The sequence below is a fragment of the Geotrypetes seraphini genome, chromosome 5 (genome assembly GCF_902459505.1).
Source record: "Geotrypetes seraphini chromosome 5, aGeoSer1.1, whole genome shotgun sequence".
Taxonomy (NCBI): Eukaryota; Metazoa; Chordata; class Amphibia; order Gymnophiona; family Dermophiidae; genus Geotrypetes; species Geotrypetes seraphini.
The window spans coordinates 106,670,896-106,692,700 of record NC_047088.1 but is presented as its reverse complement, the minus strand read 5'-3'; the positions used below and the strand labels follow the sequence as shown (position 1 = coordinate 106,692,700).

The following is a 21,805-nucleotide window of genomic DNA, read 5'->3' as shown; positions in this document are numbered from 1 at the left end:
ACACATTGGACAGTAATCCTAACTTCCCCCCTCCCCCCCAGGCAACCAATATTTATTAATAACCCCTTTATCCTTTATTGAGACAAACTCACTACCTCTCCACAATATATCTAATTATATCTCACTTCTAATCATAAAACCTTTTTTCTTTTTCCATTTTAAAGTAATTAATTTCTCTATCTATTATTTAACATTTAGTCACATAACCATATTTATTTCCTAACATTCCATTAATGCATTTTTATCATTTCACCAATCTCTAATTCATTCCCCCAACATTTTATTTCATTCAAGAAAATTCTATCATAGTCATATATTTAATAAAAAGTATCATTTTCCTATATCTTATATTATCTAATCTATCTTCTCCTATCCTCCTTTAAATATCCAACAACAAATATCCATCTCTTCATATATTTCTGTTAAAAAAAAAACAACTTCAATTTTATAAGTTTTTATCCTCTATTTGTATTTAAACATTTGTATTTCATTTTCAAAATAATTTCCCCCCCCCCTTTTTATATTTCCTCTTCTCCAAATTAAATCCAATCTTTTTAAAACTATATTATCACAACATCAATCTTTACATTCCTTCAGCTACCAATAAATTCTTATGTATCTTTCTTTTATATTATTCATTTTCCTTTCCTTTACTTGCATTTAAATATCATACAACTTGTCCTTTCTATCATTAGTCCATTCTGCAATCTTTTCCTTATTGTCCTTTCATTCTTTACTTTCTCCTTTTCTGACTTATTAAATAAACTGAACTTTCATATTTATTTCTTATCTCCATCCATCCACTCTTAAAGACTTTTGACTGCCAATTGTCATTCATTTTTTTTTTAAATAATATCCTTTTAGTCTATCAGTCCTGCTTTCTTCTTCTTCACATCTATTTATTTTCCTATTCAGTCTTCACTTTTCCTTTTGTGTTAATTTGTCCAGTCCTTTAATCCTTCTTGTTCATTCTTTACTCCAACCATCCATCTTTCAGTCTCCTAAAAGTTCAGTCTAATATCTTCATTTTAATGTCTTTCCAATCTATCCTTCTTTCTTCTTTACATTCTTTTATTTTCTTTTTCACTTGTCCATTTTTATTTCCTGTTCTTTGTTGCATATTCTTCTTTTTCCAACAAACAAAAGTCCCATAGTTTTTTATATTTAATTTTTTGTTCAATATCCACCAATCCAGTCTTAGTATTTATCCCTTCATTTCAACACCCATTGTGCTAAAATGACATAGGTTCTGATTTTGAAAGAAAGGTCTTTAGTTTTTCCGGATCAACAAAATACAAAGATTTATCCCCACAAGATACCCTCATTTTTGCTGGGTAATATAACCCATACTTATATCCTTTTTCTTTTAATTGAGATCTCAGCTCAAGGAATTTCTTCCTAATATTTGCTGTATTTTTAGCAAAGTCTGGTAAAAACCATATTTTGGATCCTTTATAGTTTAAGTTTTTATCATTTAAAAGTTTGGCTTTGTCGGAGTCTGATTCTACATAGTTCCCATCGGGTTTCCTAAGGCATACTATCCCATCTGTGTTTCTTTTTCTGTCACTAATAATCGGAAGAAGGATTTATCACCCTTCTTGATGTTCTTCGCAAGGTTCTCCTCCATTCGGAGTTTGGCCTCCCTGACGGCCGTTTTGACCGCTTTTGACTTGGCCAGATAGTCTTCCTTGGATTCTCGCTTCCCTGATAGTTTGTAGAGGATGAACGCTCTTTTCTTCTTTTTTATGAGGTCTGAGATCTCCTCAGAGAACCACTGCGGTCTATTGTTTCTACGCCGTTTACTTACTGATTTGACCTAGTGGTTGGTTGCTTCGTATAAGGTTGATTTTAGAGTTGACCACATTACCTCTACATTATCTGTTTCGGCATGGTTTTGCAGTGCCCGATGGACGAAATCTCCCATGCTTTCAAAGTTTGTGCCCTTAAAGTTGAGGACCTTGGTTGATGTGCTTGACTTAGTGAAACCTTTCCTGAGGTTGAACCATATCATGTTGTGGTCACTGGAGGCCAACATATCGCCTACCGAGACCTCTGTGACACTTTCTTCATTGGTGAGTATTAGGTCTAGTATCGCCCGATCCCTAGTGGGCTCTAATATCATTTGTCTGAGTCTCGCTCCCTTTATAGAGGTTAATAGCTTCCTGCTGCCGCTGAACACAGCGGAAAGTTTGTTCCAATCCACATCAGGCATATTGAAGTCTCCTAACAATACTGTGTCTCCACACAAAGTGACATTCTCAATGTCTTCGACTAATTCTATATCCATGTCCTCCTGTTGTCTTGGAGGTCTGTATACTACACCAAGATACAGGCATTTGTCCTTCCCCCTAGCCAAATTCACCCAGAGGGATTCCCCGGTGTACTTGACATCTGCGATTTTGGTAACCTTGATGTCCTCTTTAGTGTATAGTGCTACCCCTCCTCCCATTTTGCCCTCTTTGTCCCGCCGAAGTAAGTTGTATCCCGGTAGTTCCACCCATGTGAGTCTGTGAACCAAGTCTTGGATATCGCTACCACATCTAGGTCGGCGTTCCTCATTTCTGTCTCTAATTCCAGAATCTTATTGCCCAAACTGTGGGCATTAACGTACATAGCCCTCCATACCTTATGTTTGCTATGTCTCTGTGTAGATATTCCTGCTTGAGCTAATTGGACTCCTATAATGCTGTTTGCAATGTGTGTACTTACCTCTGACTCAGAAATGCAGTGTGTACTTACCTCGGACTCAGAAATGGATTGGCAACTTACCTCGCCAAGTTGGTTACTTGCGCCAGCACGTGAGTGGGTACCCTCCCCCAACTTACCTAGTTTAAAGCCCTACGAAGTAGGCGGGCTAGTCGGTGTCCAAAGACGTTCTTTCCCCTTCTGGTCAGGTGAAGCCCGTCAGGTCCCTGTAGTCCTTGCAGTGCCTCTCCATGGTTCAGGAATCCGAAGTTCATCTCCCTGCACCATCCATGCAGCCAGTCCTTTGTCCTCTGGATACGATCCTCCCTGGCTCTCCCCTTGCCTCTCACTGGGAGGATCGAGGAGAAGACCACCTGCGCTTCCATCCTCCTCAGCTTCTCACCCAGGGCTCCAAAGTCTACAGATATGTTCTCCGAGGTGTTCCTGGCAGTGTCGTTCGTTCCAACGTGGATGAGAAGCATGGGGAAGTGATCATGGGGCTTGATAAGTCTGTCTAGGCAGGCGGTTACATCTCGGATCCTGGCTCCTGGCAGACAGCAAACCTCTCTTGATTGCATTTCTGGTCTGCAAATTGGTCCCTCGGTGCCCCTCAGTAGGGAATCCCCAATGACTACCACTCTGCGCTTCTTTGGGGGGAGCTGATCTGTTGTCTCCAGAACCGGAACCGGAATCGTCTGGTTGACAACTTCCTGTACCTCATTGGCAGGTTCCTCCTGTAAGAGCTGGAATCTGTTCCTCAAGGTGATAGTGGATCAATGTTAAACTGCCCTGTGAACGAGAGAAAGAGACAGAAGAAGAGGAAGAAGAAGGTCTTCTACGTTTGCAGGTGGAGGAAGTTACCAGCTGCCAGGAGTCAGCGTCTCCAGCCTCTTCTTGTACCCCAATCGTTGGTTTCAGGGTTGCAGTTTGGGCGTCCTGAGGATGGTCTTGTCTGGCTCCTGCTCGGTGACCTGGGACAACTCCTGGATGACTCCGTCGATGAAGGCCTCATCCTCTCGGATGCTTCTCAAGCGCTTTACCTCCTCTCTCAGGCTCCTCAGCTCCTGCAAGATGTCTCCATCTAGCTGACCCATCTCTTCTGTCTGTGTGGAGACTGTAGTCATCTGCTTGGGATGGCCTCAGTCTGTACAGAGACCTCTGTCCTCCGTCCTGGCTCTCCTTCCATCTGTACGTGGACCGTGGCCATCCCCTGGATCCCTTCGGTGACTGGGCTGTTGGTCTTGATTGTAGCCCTGTTGCTTCTTGTTCTTCCTGCCATTTTCAAAAAAAATTTTTTTTTTGTTAGTTTAGATATTTGTTAGTTAGTTATGTCTGCCTGATCATTAGTGAGCTAGAAAAGTCTGCCTGTTAAGATAGTATGAAAGTCTGCCTGTCAGAGTTTGAAAGTTGGAAGGATAGAGGTAGTTAGTTAGTTAATTGTTAGTTTAGTCTGTATGTTAGTTGGCTAGAAAGGGCTGCCTGTTAAATAGTTTGAAAGTTTGAAGGATAGAGTGACTGGTAAGGTCTGGCTGTTGCTTAGTTAGAGAGGTCTGCTTGCTTGTTGGCTAGATAGAAAGGTCTACCTGGTTTGAAAGTTGGATACAAAGTTTAAAAGATAGTCTGCCTGGTTTGAAAGTTGGATACAAAGTTTAAAAGATAGTCTAAAAGTTAAATAGCTAGTTGTATATGCCTGGTGGTTGTACTCCGCCTTGTAATGTGTTAAAACCTTACCTTGGCGGTTTATCCGGGGCCCTTCTTGAGGCCCTTCGCATAGGCGCTCTCGCTAAGGCGAGCGCCTTTGCCGCTCGCCTTCACCGCACGCCGAACAGCTGCGCGCTGTTGGCTCGTCCCCTTTTATGGGAGGAGTTTGGCTGCTCACTGTTCTGCCATGTGCTCAGGACTGTTCTACCATGTGCTCAGGACTAGGCACAGCTCCTACAGTCTCCCTTCGGCTGGCCTTGCACTGTGGACTCTCCGCCGTTGGCTCGTCCCCTTTTATGGGGGGAGTTTGACTGGTGACTTCGGGGATGGGCGGAGTTAGCTCTCACCTCTTCCCCTGCTAGCACCGCCTTCTCTGTTCCTCTCTCCGCTCCTTCCTGCTAGCACATTCTCTGCTCCCTGCTCCGCTCACTGTTCTGCCATGTGCTCAGGACTATTCTACCATGTGCTCAGGATTAGGCACAGCTCCTACAGTCTCCCTTCGGCTGGCCTTGCACTGTGGACTCTCCGCTGTTGGCTCGTCCCCTTTTATGGGGGGAGTTTGGCTGGTGACGTGGGGGGTGGGCGGAGTTAGTTCTCGCCTCTTCCCCTGCTAGCACCGCCTTCTCTGCTCCTCTCTCCGCTCCTTCCTGCTAGCACATTCTCTGCTCCCTGCTCCGCTCACTGTTCTGCCATGTGCTCAGGACTAGGCACAGCTCCTACAGTCTCCCTTCGGCTGGCCTTGCACTGTGGACTCTCCGCTGTTGGCTCGTCCCCTTTTATGGGGGGAGTTTGGCTGGTGACGTCGGGGGGTGAGCGGAGTTAGCTCTCGCCTCTTCCCCTGCTAGCACCGCCTTCTCTGCTCCTCTCTCCGCTCCTTCCTGCTAGCACACACTCTGCTCCCTGCTCCGCTCACTGTTCTGCCATGTGCTCAGGACTGTTCTACCATGTGCTCAGGACTAGGCACAGCTCCTACAGTCTCCCTTCGGCTGGCCTTGCACTGTTACAGTATCCTGTCCTGACCTGAGGAAAGGAGTTATGGTCTCTGAATTAGTAAAAAAAACTGTATTAAAATTAGTCCCATAAACAGGTTCACCTTATTTCCATTTTCTACTAATAAACAATTATCAACACAACTACAATAATACTTTTTCCTAAAGCAAAAATAAATAATTAGGTCGTGCATATATTCGTGATCATGATGTGGTTACCAATGGAATTTAGGATCAAATTTAAGATCTTGATGTTGGCACATAGAGCATTATTTCAGTTACAGCCTTCATATCTTTCTAATTTGGTGTTATTTTATGCTCCAAGACATTACAATCTTTGAATGACAATAGGGTAGTCGTTCCTCATATCTCGAAGGCACATTTTTTATCAATTGGAGATTGTGCATTCTTTTATTTAGTTCTGCGGTTATGGAAAAATTTGCCCATAGATTTGAGAAAAGAAGAATCATATATAAATTTTATATATATATATATATATATATATATATATATATATATATATATTGTATTTAAATGTATTTATTAGAACAAAGTGCACAAAAGAACAGCCACAGCAAAATACAACCATTTTCTTAGTATAAGAGCATCAGAAACAAATCCCCTACCCCACCTCCACCCCCCTTCCCTACCAACACAACCCAAGAGAGGCACAATATATAACTAAACAGAAAATGAATCACTTATTCAAAAGAGATGTAAGATCCCTCTAAAAAGGCTCCCAAATCAAACGGAAGCATTCTTCCACAACAAGAATCATGGTCCACAAATTGTCTGCGTTCCAAAGAGGCTTGTACAAGCATTGCTGATCGCCACTGGCTGTATGTTGGGGGAGCACTGGACAGCTAGCCAGTCAGGATAGTCTTTTTGCCCAGCAACATAACGTGAGCCACAAATGTTGACATGCCTTTAAGTTTAGGGGAGACTATCAAATAGAAGCCAAACTGAACTCTTGGAGCTGGAGTCCACCGTCTGCCCCATAAGGCACAAGGGAATTGTCCCAATCGAATCAAAAAGGATACTACAGCCAGACATGTCCAAAATATATGTCCCAGGGTGGCCTGAACCCGACCACATTTAGGACAGCCATGAGATGGTGAGATTCCCATGCGGAAAGCCCGCATGGGTAAAATATAGAGTCTCAAAAGAAACTTCAATTGTAATTCCCAATATAAAACATTTCCTGTTAATTTGTGTGAAATTTTCAATCATTGTTGCAAATCATTTTCAGTCTGAGGACTTCACATTTCAGATGGAATACTTTATGGACCCACCAGCATCCCAAGGCCTAGATCCAATTGAGTTAGTGAGACACTTCACAAATGGGCCACTAATTGGACAGTAACGAAAAAAAATGCTGTAAGTGCAGAGTATTTTAGTGACCCCTTTCTCACACAACATACACATGACACATCTCATGTACCTCTTATACAAGTAATGTCAAATTTATTTGAACCAGCCAGTGAACCTGAACCTCTCCCTGAGCTCAGCAGTTCCACAGTTGATAACATTCCTTACAAAGGAATATTGGCAGAGATTAATGCTCCCATACCTTTAATTGGTGTAAATGAGGAAAATACAACTGATAGTAAAAGTATGCCTGCTGTTTCAGGCTACTCATTGCTGGTGATACTGTAGTGGTACGCTGATCAGACAGGACTCATAAGCCTCTTCACAAAACTTGTTTATGATGAATTGGGTACCCCTTCTAATCAGTCTATACAAATTTCTGCAAAGACCATCACTGCCGATTGGTTGACAGTTCTTGAATGCCTGAGTAAATATGTTCAACTGGCTAGTCAGGATGACTCTGCTCTAACAGGTTGCAATTGTGCTTACCACACTTGCCTTACAGGTGGACATGGAGACCCGTCCAATTGTGGCAGGGGGAGAGTTTATATGAGGAGGGGGATTTCTGTGTTCACTTAATCTTTCAAAGTGCAGAAATTCAGCAAACAGGAATCTGATATTATAGCAATAGGGAAACTGTCTGTATATTATATAGATTCCTCCCACTGCCAAGAGCAGAGAGCTACTATTGACTGTTTTGAAAGATTCAGAAGGGTTTTTTTCCCAGCTTGAGGAACAGTGTAGAGGGAGACATTAAGCAGTTGGTATGAGAAGGGGAAGCAAGAAGTTGGGAGTAGGGAGAAGCAGTTTGTCTCTCTCTTTCTCTGATTAATAGTTTTGTGGAAGCTAGTATAAAATTTCTCTAAGCAGCTGATTATCTCTATACATATAATTCTGGGGATAAGTGTCCCAGAACCCTGAATGTACTGGTAAAGGGGGAATTTCTATTTGTCTTATTTACCCTCTTTTTATCTGATAGTGTTCTTCTGGCCTGTCACCTGTGCACATAACCAGCCAAAGGGTACCATATAGGAGGCCAGGGGCTGAAAGACTGCTTTTGCCAAGGACATCGAAATATACAGAAAGTCTAATGGTATACTAGGGGGCACTGAAAAGACAGAATCAGTGACCTAGGGAGACAGAGCGCTTCAAATTTTTCTGGGGAGCTGGGAAAGGCAAAGGCCTATAAGGCATGACTAGCTATAGCTGTGCTTGACTAGCAAACTGTAAAAATGAAAAAAAAAATCCAAACTAAAACAAAATGTCTTGTAAAAAAAAAAAATATATATATATATATTCATACCACCACTACAGTTTGTATCCTTTGGTGCAGTTTGGAAAAAATAGTCACATATGAAACTGTTTAGCAAAACCAGATATTTTAAGAAAGCCCTACAGCTTTTCTGTTGATGCATGCAAAACATGTGAGCCACAATTATAAATGCTTGTTAGCAGAGAAATAATAGAACTCAAATTATACCTCATATCGCTTAGAGGCATACTATGGGTGGATGAAAGGAGAAACAAGTAGGTCAATCAGGATGTTTCCAAATAAAATTTTTATTGATGGAAAATAAGAGGTACAATACTGCAGAGAACGACTCTACACTGCAAGCGTTTCAGTATGGTTAACTATACCTTCTTCAGGAGTCTTGGTCACACAGCTGGCGGCGTTCATAATAGGCCGATATCTCCTGCAGACCCAATGCTTGGGTGCATGAATATGAAAGCAGTAGCACTGTAATTCTTTTATACACTGAATTCTTTTCCTGAAGAAGGTATAGTCCAATATACTGAAACGCTTGTAGTGTAGAGCCGTACTCTGCAGAATTGTACCTCTTCTTTCCATCAATAAAGTTTTCATTTGGAAACATCCCAATGGACCCATTTGTTTCTGCTTTGATCTACTCCATTTATGGAACTACCATGTTGCTTTATATAACAATGGGTGAACCAGGGGCCCTCAGCAGTGGCATACATCGTTGATGCTATTTGGCAGGGAATCCCAAGCCCAACTAGCTGACAATGGCCTCTGCTGGATGTCTTAACACTGGTGAAAACAGTAGCCTGCTTCCTGATGTTGAAACTCTCCATGCATGCTCAGTTTATATGCATGGACTGAGCATGTGCACGGTGTGCCAATGTTGATGGCTGGAGGTGCCAATGTTAGACAGCCTGGAAGGAAGGAGGGGTGCATTTCTGGTGAAAGTTTTTAGCTGGCAAGCTTAGGTATCCCTGCCAGACAAGCTATTAATTTTTAATGAGGGGGTTCGCAAAGGAAATGTATGGGCCCATCCAAAAATTCATTTCTGGCTATGCTACCAATACTGTTATTCCTACAAATCAGAGTGCTAAATAGCTGAAGCTCACCTTGGGTTGAAATGCTCCTTGCAGAGATCCAAAGGAAACACTGGGAGGAAGAACAGAAGGAATCCCAGACACAGATGGAGAAAAAGAAGTGTAGAACTAACAACAAATCAGAGAAATGAAAAATATATTAGAGTGTAACACAAATACAACAGAATTTTCTGCTTGTTCTATTGTCTTCTAAAGGAAAATAGACGATCTTAAACTTTCTAAATCTTTATTAAGTTGTATGTAGAGAAAGCAAAATTAATTATCTATAGTAAGTGTTCTCCGAGGACAGCAGGGTGATGTCACAAGTGGGTGAGGTCATCCATGGAACCTGCTATGGACACTGCCAAGTGCATGGTCACTTTAAATATTTTAGGCAGTGCCCATATCGTGCACATGATGGTGTCTTCCTATCAACTTGTGAGACCATCAATTCAGTAAAAAAGCTAAGAAGCCAACTAGGGAAAGCAAGCGGGAAGTGAGAATATATATCAGCTGTCTTTGGAGATCACCAGCTACAGGTAAGTAACTTTGCTTTCTCCGAGAACATGCAGGTATAATATTCTCACAAGTGGGAATTCCAAGCTGCCAGGATCATGAGTCTGGAGAAGATTTATATATAACATGAGCCTGACAAAACCCAAAAGTGTTGGAGGGAAAGTTGGTGTCTAGGAAGTAAATAGATTCTGCAGAACTGCTTGCCCAATCTGACTGTCTCTTCTGCAGTTTTGATCTAAACAGTAATGAGAGGTGAATGTATGGACTGAGGACTAAGTGGCTGCCTTGCAGATGTCTTCAATAACTGTATAGCAAAAATAAGCTACTGAGAAAGCCATAGCTTGGATATTATGGGCTGTTAAAGAACCATGTAGTATCAGCCCAGCCTGTTGAGATTGTTTTTTTTGCTAACTGTTAGGATGAAAAGCTAAGTTTCAAGTTTATTGTGTATTTGATTAATCGCTTACTCAAATTTCTAAGCGATGAACAAAACTTTCAAATTACAGATTAAAACTAGGGTTATTAAAAACAAGTAGACACTAAACAAACATGTAGCTAGGAGGAATCTCTACGAGGTTTAGTCTGGTCAACGTAGTATGCCAGAGCACACCTGCAGTCCAAGCTATGCAGAGCTGAATCACCTGGATGGCAATGTGGTTTTGGGAAGAACACATGTAGAACTATAAATTGGTTGAGATGGAGCCCTGAGATGATCTTAGACAGGAACTTTGAATGAGTACTCTATTGTGGTAGAATCTTGTATAGAACATAAGAACTGCCATTCTGGGACAGACTGAAGGTCTATCAAGCCCAGATTGCTGTTTCCAACATTAGCCATCCCAGGTCCCAAGTACCTAGGCTAGATTCCAAGTAAAAAATAGATTTTATGCTGCTTATCCCAAGAATAAGCAGTGGATTTCCCCAAGCAATCTCAATAGTGGCCTATGGACTTCCCTTTTTGGAATTTTATCTAAACCTTTTTTAAACCCTGCAAAGCTACCTGATTTCACCACATTTTTAAGCAACAAATCCAGAGTTTAATTACATGTTGTGTGAAGAAATATTTTCTCTGATTTAAATCTACTACTTAGTAGCTGCATTAAATGCCCCCTAGTCCTAGTATTTTTGAAGAGAGTAAACAAGTGATTCACATCTACCCTTTCCACTGCACTCCACTCAATATTTTATAGACTTGTATCCTATCACCCATGAGCAGTCTCTTCTCCAATCTGAAGAGCCCTAGCCACTTTAGCCTTTCCCCATAGGGTAGTCATCCAATTCCTTTTAGTTGCCCTTCTCTGTACCTTTTCTAATTCCACTATATCTTTTTTGAGATACGGCGACCAGTATTGCACGCAGTATTCAATTTGCAGCCATACCATAGAGCAATACAAGGGCATTATAACATTTTCATCTTTGTTTTCCATTCCTTTCCTGATAATTCCTAACATTCTACACTTCTCCCTCCGTATCCATGGGGGATGCGGGCAGAACATAGCCGTAAATACCGAAAAACCACAAATAACTTTTTGCATGTTATTCGTGGTTTTTCAGTTCTTACCAATCCTATGGTGTCCTTGTCGACGGCGTTGGATTTGATTTCTGAGTTTGGATTCTATTCTGGTCTCTCTCTCAACTTGGATAAGTCGATGGCTCTCCTCTCTTTTTTGGTGGTGCGTACTGATTGGCCGGGGATCTTTCCGATCCAGAGGGCTGATACTCACCTTAAATACCTCGGGGTCCTTTTACCTATGGATCTAGTGTGCCTGTATGCGGTTAACGTAGAGCCCTTATTGCGAGATTTATTTAATCAGTTGCGTCTTATGGGCAGAATTAGTTTATATAATATGGTTGCTGTGCCTCATTGGCTTTATGTTTTCCTGGTGTTACCTCTCTATTGGCTCATAGGGATGAGATGCAGCTCATTCGTCTGGTGCAATGCTTTCTCTGGGTTGGTAAACAGGCGCACCTTTCTTATCGGAGAGTGGCCTTATCATGGTATAAGGGGGGATTAGGCTTATTGAATCTTTGCTTTTTAACTGTTGGTTGTGGTATGCGCCATATTAATGATTTCTTTCGTGGCACCACTTACTTTACTAATACTCCCTTGGAACTTTCTTGTTTTCGGACTTTCCATTTTAGTGTATTTTTGCATGCCATTCCCTCCGGACGACCGGGGGCCCTTTCTTGCGCTGTATTACATGGTTATTTGAAGCAGGTTTGGAATTGGATTTGCTGTTTTCACGGTATCTCGACTCAGATTTTCCCTTTCCTGCCTTCATTTCTTCCTGGTACTGATACTGCTGCTTTTCTTGGTTGGGAAGCAAAAGGGATTAATTACTTATTCCAACTAGTGGTGGATGATTAAATCCTTTGCACAATTACAAATGGAATTTGACCTTCCCTCTACTGATGGGTTTGTGTATTTTCAAATTCGACATTATATACAATCTCTGCCTTATATACATTATATACAATCTCTGTCACCATGAATTGTTGTCTATGGCTTATACTATTGGATCTCAGCAATTGGTTCCGCTTAAATTTCATCACCGCTACCTGAAGGATGAGACCCCTTTGCTTGACCATCTCGAACTCTGCGATGACTGGGCCCGGGATTTACAAATATTGCCTGAAGATGCGGTCTCAACAGCTATTAAGAGATTGAGTGTTTATCGGAAATATATGACTTTTTGGGAGCAACATTATAAATTAGTGTTGCGTCTTTATATTTCTCCTAAGAGAGCATACTTGGCTCAATTTTGGGCCTCTGCTCAGTCCCTTGATGTTATTGCCCAGAGGCGAGTTTGGGCCACATGTTGTGGATTTGTCCCTTGGTTGGGCCTTTTGGACCGTGTCTTCACTTTTATTGAAACTATTTGGAAGGTAAAAATATGTTGTTCTTCCTTACTACTTTTTGGTGTTCTTCCCAGCTACCATCCCCAACAGCAGGGTACTTCCACCTTTCTCAAATGGACAATAGCGATAGCTCTGAAGTATATTCTTCTGAAGTGGCTGGATGTGGAGGTGCCTGATTTTTCTCTTTGGAGGACTCGAGTGATTACTTTCCTGATGTGGGACCGCAGAGACATTGTGGTTATTTCCTCCCCTTAAGGGTGCTTACTTCAACAGGCGTGGGAACCTTTTTAGAACACTATGACTCCTTTGGCGTGGAGTCATCTTTTGAATTCTTGATATTTTATGCTGTTTGTATTTGTTTATATCCACATTGTTTGTTTATTGTTTTGCTGTGGAGAGAATGACTTCGGGATGGGAAGGTGGGGGGTAGGGCTTGGGGGGTGGGGGACAGCTTTCCTTTGGTGGGGGTGTTGTATTCTATTTTGAAAATTATAAGAGTTTGTATTGCCCTTGTTATCTTGACTCCAATAAAAATTATTTGAACATACACTCCATTATTGCAAAACCTATTAGCTGATCACTGTCTCCATAACTTTTCCCATTGTACTAGGTGATTTCAACATCTTCATGCTCTTATTTCGGATCTCCTCCTCTTTCAAACTTCTCTTTTTACAACACAGTCCCTTCCCTAGACTGACCATTTTCTCATTACCTTATCCTGTAGAGATATTTAAACCCCCTCTAAAGCTCAATCTCAAGTACCTCTTCACCGTGGTCTCTCTAAATTAACATCTTAGATTTTGGAATGCATACTCTTAATGCAATTGGAGACTTTTACACAGCTCCCATTAGAAGATCAAGCCTCTCTATGGGACGTTGCTCTGAAAACTTATGATCAAATAGCTCCATTGATCCCATGTATATGCCTACCAGCAAAGGAGATCCCTGGTATACATATGATTTGAAGCTACTTAAGCGTCAGCTTCACCATGCCAAACGTTTATGGTGAAGGCACAGTACTCATACTACATTGATTTAGCACGTACAGTGGTACCTTGGATTATGAGCATAATCCGTTCCAGGAGCATACTCGTAATCCAAAATGCTCGTTTATCAAAGCGAGTTTCCCCATAGGAAATAATGGAAACTCGCTTTGATAGGTTCCCACCCTCCACCCCCCCGAGGCCAGCAGCGCTGCTCCCCCCCCCCACGAGAACCGGCATTGCTCTCCCCGAAGGCCCCCCCCCACGAACCGGCACCTTCCCCCCTACGATTCGGCCCCCTCGCCGCCATCGGGCACCCCCCGCCGCGACCTGAGGTCCCCCCAACCCACCCAAACCCTCTTCTTACTTTGATGTAGCCTCCGCACCGGCACTGGCACCAGCATGTCCTGTGCGTTGGTGCCGGTGCCCGAAGATCTGCCTCCTGTGCTGGGCCTTGAGCATGTGCACGTTCGACGTGAACTCTCAGGCCTTGAGCATGCGCACATGCTCAAGGCCCAGCACAGGAGGCAGATCTTCGGGCACCGGCACCAGCACAGGACATGCTGGTGCCAGTGCCGGTGCGGAGGCTACATCAAAGTAAGAAGAGGGTTTGGGTGGTTGGGGGGACCTCAGGTCGCGGCGGGGGTGGTTTCGGTTCATGGTTTCGGTTCGCGGGGGGGGGGGGGGGCACTCACAAATCGAGGCGCGCTCGGTTTTCGAGGCACCAAGTTTGCAAATGTTTTGCTCGTCTTGCAAAACACTCGCAAACCGGTGCACTCGTAAACCGAGGTACCACTGTATATATAAGGTCACTGTTCAAAAACCTAAAAAGGATTAATATACAAAACATATACTTGAGCACCTAATGCTTCCATACTCTACCATACACTTAAATTACACTTAAATCCTTAACTACCCATCCAATCTCTGCATCTCTCTCAACAGTTACCACTGCATTATAATTCTTGAAGTCTACAATGGCTCCACATGATCTTCTCCCTTCATGTATACTTAAATGCTACTTTGTAATTTTTGGCCCTTTTCTTCATCATATGGTAGTTACTAGCCTCTTTCCACTGTGCGTCCCAGGCTTAAAGATTCTAAGAAACCAGTCTCTGACCTTACTATCGCCTAATCTCCAACATACTCTTCCTACTCAATCTCATTGAAGGTATCACTCTCTTAAACTTACTGATATAACTGACAAAATCAACACTATATTTGAATCGGGGGGGGGGGGGGGGGGCGCTGCTGAGCCCGCAGGAAATGGCTGCTTGAGGGAAGAGCTCCTGCACCACGTCTTTAAAATCGCTATCCTGCTTGCACAAAATCTTTCTCCCTGCACTCTTAAAGCGGCACAGTGAGTCAGCAAAGTGTCGCGCTGCAATTTCAACCCGGGAAAATCGGCGAACATGTCGGAGAAGAAAATAAATAAGCGGCACAAGCCAGAGCCGCCGTCGCCATCGAAAACTCTGCTCCCGGATTCCCCTGCAGTCAGCAACCGCGATCTGTTAGAAGAAATAAAAGAACTAAAAAGCTTGGTGTCTGACACGAAGTCAAACAGGTTTCAGACAACACCATTGCACTGAAACTACTTTATTAGGGGTCACTTCCTTTATTTGGTCTCATTTGGATCATTTAAAATCTGTTCTCATTTCACTAGATTTATTAGCAGCATTTCATCTCATCAATCATTCTCTTACTATTACACCTCCTACATATTGGTGTTTCAGATTTAGCTCTGAATTGGTTCAAATTTACTTCATTTCTAGAGAATATACTGTGCATTTTCAATGAACTTCCTCCAATTAATTTCCTTTGACCTGTGGTGTGCTGCAGAGCTCCATACTGGCCTGGAGGGGCATAATTTAAAATATAAACCTAAGTCCAATTGGGACATATAGCGCTAAATGCCCAAAGTTTGCAGTGGGAAAATGGCCACTCTCGAAAAATACGTCAAAATTTTTTTTCCCCCAAAATCACCTTTCTGGAAGTCCAGGCTATTGTTTGTCCAGACCGCCAGTACATCTATCTTTATACCACGTTCTCAACCAAAATTTCATCCCAGTCCCAATCGTCCAGAACAAGACCATTTGGACGTGGGAGGGGCCAGCATTGTGATGGACTAGCCACCCAGACATGGCAAAAGAGCAGTGGGATACGTTATAGGGCACTGCTATGAACTTCACAAAAAGGGTGCCACAAACACCTCACCAGAACTCCCTTATAGGTTATGCTGAGCCCCCATAACACCCCCAAAACCCATTATACCTACCTGTCTATACCCCAATAGCCCTTATGGCTGCAGGTGGCACCTATATGGCAATACAGTAGGGGGGGCATAGATGTCCCACCATAAATGTAGTTGTTAAGAGTGGCTTACGGGCCTGGGTCCTCCTCTTTATGGTTCTCTAGGCACCACCCCAGACTATTTAAGAGACCTGTATGTAGCTCTACTAGGCTTTCCTATACTAGGTGCTGATGTTCTGGACACAGGTATGTACGTTTTTATTCCAATCTTTACGGGGGTATGAGGGGGGTCAGTGAACACTGGGGGAGTGTGTGTGGTTCTTTACTTTGTCTCTGCAGTAGTTATCTAGTCACTTTGGATACCTTTTGGGTTAACTTCACTTTGGATACCTTTTGGGCACTTATACCTGTTTTTATATTGTCTACATCACAATGTATAAGTTCCGTCCAGGAAGTCTCGTAAAACCTTTGATTATAGGTTTATTGGCACCTGGACAACCTGTCTTTTAGGTTGCTAAAGTGTCGACTTGGGCGGGTTTTAGACGTAGTTAAGTTTTGATTATGAATCCCATATTATTTCACATATTTGTGGCCCCACTCTTATCTCTTCTACAATCTATTGGACTTACAGGATATGCCTATGCAGACGACATCCAAATTCCAGCCCCTCTCTTGACCTTTCTCACACCTATAACATTTTTCTGCTTAACAACAACCTCTCCAAAATAGCTTCATAGTTAACTGAAAATAAGTTGAAGTTAAATCCAGAGAGTATTAGGTGTCTCTTAGACTCTACCCTCATATTCCAGTTGCAGATAATAATAACAACAACAATAATAATAGTTTATATACGCAGGACATAAGAACATAAGAAACGCCTTCACCGGATCAGACCTAGGTCCATCTAGTCCGGCGACCCGCACTCACGGAGGCCCAGTTAGGTGCTCCCTGTTGGAGACACGGATTTCCCGTATCCCTCGATATGATTTGCAAGAAGGTGTGCATACAACTTGCGCTTGAAACTCAGAACAGTAGTCTCCGTCACAACCTCCTCCGGGAGAGCATTCCAAGCGCCCACCACTCTCTGTGCGAAACAGAACTTCCTGACATTTGTCCTGAACCTGCTGTCACTCAGTTTCAGGCTATGACCTCTTGTCCGTGTCACATCTTCCTGGTCAATTATAAATTTAGGTGCTAAACCGAATAGTACCTTAAAGCAGAAACAACCTAACTTAAACTTCACATGTGCCTCCATCGGCAGCCAATGCAGAAGTCGGTAGGAAGGTGTTGCATGATCAAACTTGTTCAATCCGAAAATTAGTTTGACCACTGCATTTTGCACCATTTGTAATCGCCGCATATTCTTCAAGGAAATTGCCAAATAGGCAATATTACAGTAATCAAAATAAGCAATTTAGTTAGAAAATGCTTGCTGAACTTATGTTGTTTAAAATCAGTGACTGCCCTATTTACTCAACATCACTTTTGCTGTTCTGGTTCAACACATTGTTTTATCATGATTAGACTACTGTAATTCCATCTATTGTGGAGCGAGTTCAGGAAATTTGAAATATTTACAGCTGATCCAAAATACAGCTGCTCACCTGATTTTCAGAAAAACAAAATTTGGGCATGTTACACAACTTTTAAGAACTTTTCAATGGTTGCCCTTCAATCCATAATAGAATTTAAATGTTTATGCTTGGTAGTGGTCAATGGAGATTGCCCTTTTGTTTCTTTCCTCCCACATCAATTCTTTTTTTTTGAAGGAAACAATGTAACCCTGCCTGTCTTCCTTTTGTAACCTTTGTAGTCTCCTTCATTGTTTGTATCATATTTTTAATGATATATGTCTGCCACCTTGTTTTAAAATATTTTTAATTTTATATTATATAAACCGCTTGTGTCCCCCCCCCTTGAAGGCCTGTCACCCCACCTTGAAGGCCTGTCTCCCCTTAAAGGCCTGCATCCCACCCCTGAAGGCTTGCCTGTCCCCTTTGAAGGCCTGTCCCCCCCTTGAAGGCCTGTCTTCCCCCCTGAAGGCCTGCATCTCACCCCTGAAGGCCTACCTCTCCTCCTTGAAGGCCTGTCCCCCCTTAAAAGCCTGCATCCCACCCATGAAGGCCTGCCTGCCTGTCCCCCATGAAGGTCTGCCCCACCCCCACCCCGAAGGACTGTTCACCCCCCCCAGAAGGCCTGCGTGTTCCCCCTGGCCTCCCCGCACCGTTTACCTTAAAGGAGCAGCCTGCAAACAAGACCGTGGTGCTAGCGATCTTTGCACTGCTTCGGAGCCGTTTCCTCTACCGCAGTCCTGCCCCTCCTCTGACGTTAGAGGCAAGATCGCGGCGGAGGAAACAGCTCTGAAGCAGTGCAAAGATTGCTAGCACCGTGATCTTGTTTGCAGGCTGCTCCTATAAAGTAAACGGTGCAGGGAGGCCAGGGGGGAAAGCTGGATGCCAGGGGGGAAGCCAACAGCAGCACTTCCCGACTGACCCTCCCCCCTCGCCCTCTAAAGCAGGTGCAGCAGCGGCCGACCAGCAAGAGCAGCGCTGCTACTCCTGCTTTAGAGGGACGAGAGGGGAGGGTCAGGCGAATCGGGAAGACAATTTTCTTTTTTTGTTTTGAATCGATTCACCTGAAGTGAATTGGTGAACCGATTCAAATCGTGAATCGGGCAGCACTACTTTGGAGGAAAGGCGGGAGAGGGGAGATATGATAGAGACGTTTAAATACCTACATGGTCTAAATGCACAAGTTGAGTCTTTTATTTGAAAGGAAGCTCTGGAATGAGAGGGCATAGGATGAAGTTAAGAGGTGACAGGCTAAGGGCAATCTCCACCATTTACAGAAAGGGTAATAGATGCGAGGAAGTCTCCCAGAAGAGGTGGTAGAGACAAAGACTGTGTCTGAATTCAAGAAAGCATGGGATAGGCACATGTGATCTCATAGAGCGAGGAAGAGATAATGGTTACTGCAGATAGGCACACTGGATGGGCCATTTGGGCTTTATCTGCCATCATGTTCCTATGTTTCTAAAATTGATTGAAACTGATTTGTTCCTGTTTACTTTATCTTTTTGCTTTTCTTTACCCTTTTTTGAAAAAATATATATTTAATAAAAAAGCAAAAGTATTCGCTGTTCATAAGATGTATGCATTTATGTGTGTATTTTTTAATGCATTTTTCAGCTTGATATTGTCCCCTGAGGAAGGTGACGTAGTTCCCGAAACTTGGATCCTAGTCGGAACTTTGTTTTGTTTTTATATATTTTAAATTGTTTCACTTCAAATAAAAGACTTGTGACATCTCCAGAGCCTCTTTTTGTTGTCCTTTAAAATTTAAGGTGACAGTACACTTAGGCCCTGATTCTCCAAAAGTGCATCCCGATTTTAGGTAGCTGTAGGCGTCCTACAGCTGTCTAATCAGCCAATCAGGATGCACGTTTTTAAAAAAAATGCTCCCCAGGCAGGCTGCCTATATTGAAGGCGAGGCCTGACCGCCCCCCCCCAACACTACCGACCGCCCCCCCCCGACACTACCGATTGCTGGCAGGAGGGTGCCAATCCCTCCTGCCGGAAGACGCACCCCCTCCGCACCCTCCCCCCCGCGCTAACAGCCCTCAAACCTCCCCCCAACCAAACTAACCTTTCCTTGTTGGCCAGACGGGACTTGCCCGTCCAGCCGGCAGGCCAGTCTCGTCGAAATGAGGCGGGCCCATCCCTTCCCGGCCCATCCTTCCGAAGCCTAAGGCCTGATTGGCCCAGGCTCTAGAAGCCTGGACCAATCAGGCCTTAGGCATAGTGGGTCCGCCCATCCCCACTAAGTCTAAGGCCTGATTGGCCCAGGCGCCAAAGATCTCATCACTGACCTCCAACACCTAAACTGCACCACAACCCCAGTACCATGGTCAGACCACCACCTCATCACAATTCAGCTCCCTGAAGTAACCACCCCAGCCCCCCACTCCCACACTCATATCAAAAACTCAGTCAACCCTCAAGACATGGCAACTGGCATCCAGAGCATTGGCAAAACCTGCAGCCGACATCTCCAATCCATCGACTCGGCTGCCTCCATTTGGGATCCAGTCCCTCTATAATGACCTCGCCCAGAAAAGGAACACAAAGATACCCACCAACAAACCCCCAGCTCCTTGGTTCACCAGTGACCTATGACCCCTAAAAAGAACTCTGAAGAAATCTGAAAGAAAATGGGTTAAACACCTGAATGAAGAATTGAAGGCATCTTGGAGGCACAAAAAAACCTACTACTCTCAACTCCTACAAAAAGTCCCCAACTGCTCTAGACATTTATTTGTCCTAACTAACCACCTCTTCTTTACTGATCAAGGATGCTGTCCCAACAACCCCACAGACCTAAATAGCGAGACCCTCTCCAGCTTTTTTCAAAACAAAATTGGCACCATCCACAACAAACTAGACAACACCCCCAACAGCAATCCCCCCCAGACCTGCTCCCTTCAAACACCAACTAGTCCAGCATCCAGATCTCTATCCCAACTCCACCCAGCTACACACAGCGAGCTTCTCAAAACTCTAAAGGAGCTGAAACCCTCCAACACTATCCTAGACCCCTGCCCTTCCAGTCTCCTCCTAACCACTAATTACGCCTTAGCGGAATCCATCCTCCCCAACATAAACACCTCCCTAGCGACAGGAAAGGTCCCACTTAGCTGGAAAATGGCCATCATCAATCACACTCTCAAAAAACCTACCCTCGACCCAAACAACTACCGTCTGGTCTCCAACCTCCCTTTTGTATCCAAGCTCCTGGAAAGAACAGTACTCCACCATCTACTCCCATTCATTGAAGAACAGAACGCCCTTCCAATCTGGCTTCTGAACAGGCCACAGCACAGAAGCAGTTCCATTGGACATCATTGATGACAGTTGGTCAATACTAGACAAAGGCAGGGGGATGCCCTCATAATACTACTAGACCTAAGTGCTGTCTTTGATACCACTGACCATCAGCTCCTACTGCACAGACTCACCGACCTAGGAATCATGGACTCTGTACTCCAATGGTTCAGTTCCTTCCTTCAGCAGAGAACTCAATCAGTACTGCTAGGCCCAAACAAATCCGAACCCGATCCCAAACCCTTCAAATATGGAGTCCCCCAAGATGCCCTACTGTCCCCTCTCTTCTTCAACCTGTACATCAGACCAGTCATTGATACTGCCCAAAAATACAACATTAAAATCCACTCCTATGCTGATGACATTCAGCTTCTCCTCCCGCTAGGTAAAGACCGATCCACCCAACTCACCAACGTTCAACACTGCCTCACCGACATGAAGAGCTGGATGACAGTCAACAAACTTCAGCTGAATGCTGCCAAAACTGAACTACTAGGGATTAGAAACAACACCAACTTCACCCACCCAACACTATCTTGGGACTCCATATTCTTGACAGCAAAAGACCAAGTGTGCAGTCTTGGGGTGGTATGGATGGTCACCTGTCCCTCTCAGCCCACATCTCTCAGGTGGTCTCCACTTCCTTCTACTATCTACACCAGCTAAAAAGGATCAAACCATATATCACCAAACCTAACCTAGCCCAACTCCTCTATGCCTATGTACTCTCCAGATTGGATTACTGCAACTCTATCTTCAATGGAATCACCACAAAGAACTCAAGCGCCTCCAGCGAGTGCAGAACTCTGCAATCCACCTTCTACATGACCGACTACCATGATCCCATCTCCCCATCCCTCTATGAGGAACACTGGCTGCCAATTAACAAGCGCTGTGTATTTAAAGCCCTTGTAATGGCCTATAAGAGATTCCACCTCACCACCCCAGCCTACATCATATCCAAACTCCCACAGTACACTCCTACCCGCTCCTTCCGCTCTGAAACTGAGAAACGTCTGCACATCCTTGCAGGAAGATACCTCCTAATGGAAATGGCTCATAAACGCTCATACAGACATTTCATCCCCCATCTCTGGAATCAGTTGCCCACCCAGATAAGATCTCAAGTTTCGCTGATGACCTTCAGGAAAACACTGAAGACCCAATCAGTCTACTCCCTGCTCTCCTCCTCTCCCGTCCCTTCCCGCCTCCGACTCCCTGCCTTCTCGTGCTCCCT

General features: G+C 43.9%; 1 protein-coding gene across 3 annotated transcripts in view; it reads right to left on the bottom strand.

Annotated features, from left to right (window-relative positions):
• FBRS (fibrosin) overlaps nucleotides 1–21,805 on the bottom strand; it is a 391,643-nt gene that overhangs the window by 110,793 nt on the left and 259,045 nt on the right. For all 3 annotated transcript variants that reach the window (XM_033944951.1, XM_033944952.1, XM_033944950.1), the window contains one exon: nucleotides 9,114–9,209. In XM_033944951.1, the coding sequence (XP_033800842.1) occupies nucleotides 9,114–9,209 (96 nt within the window). The remainder of the gene's footprint in view (nucleotides 1–9,113; nucleotides 9,210–21,805) is intronic.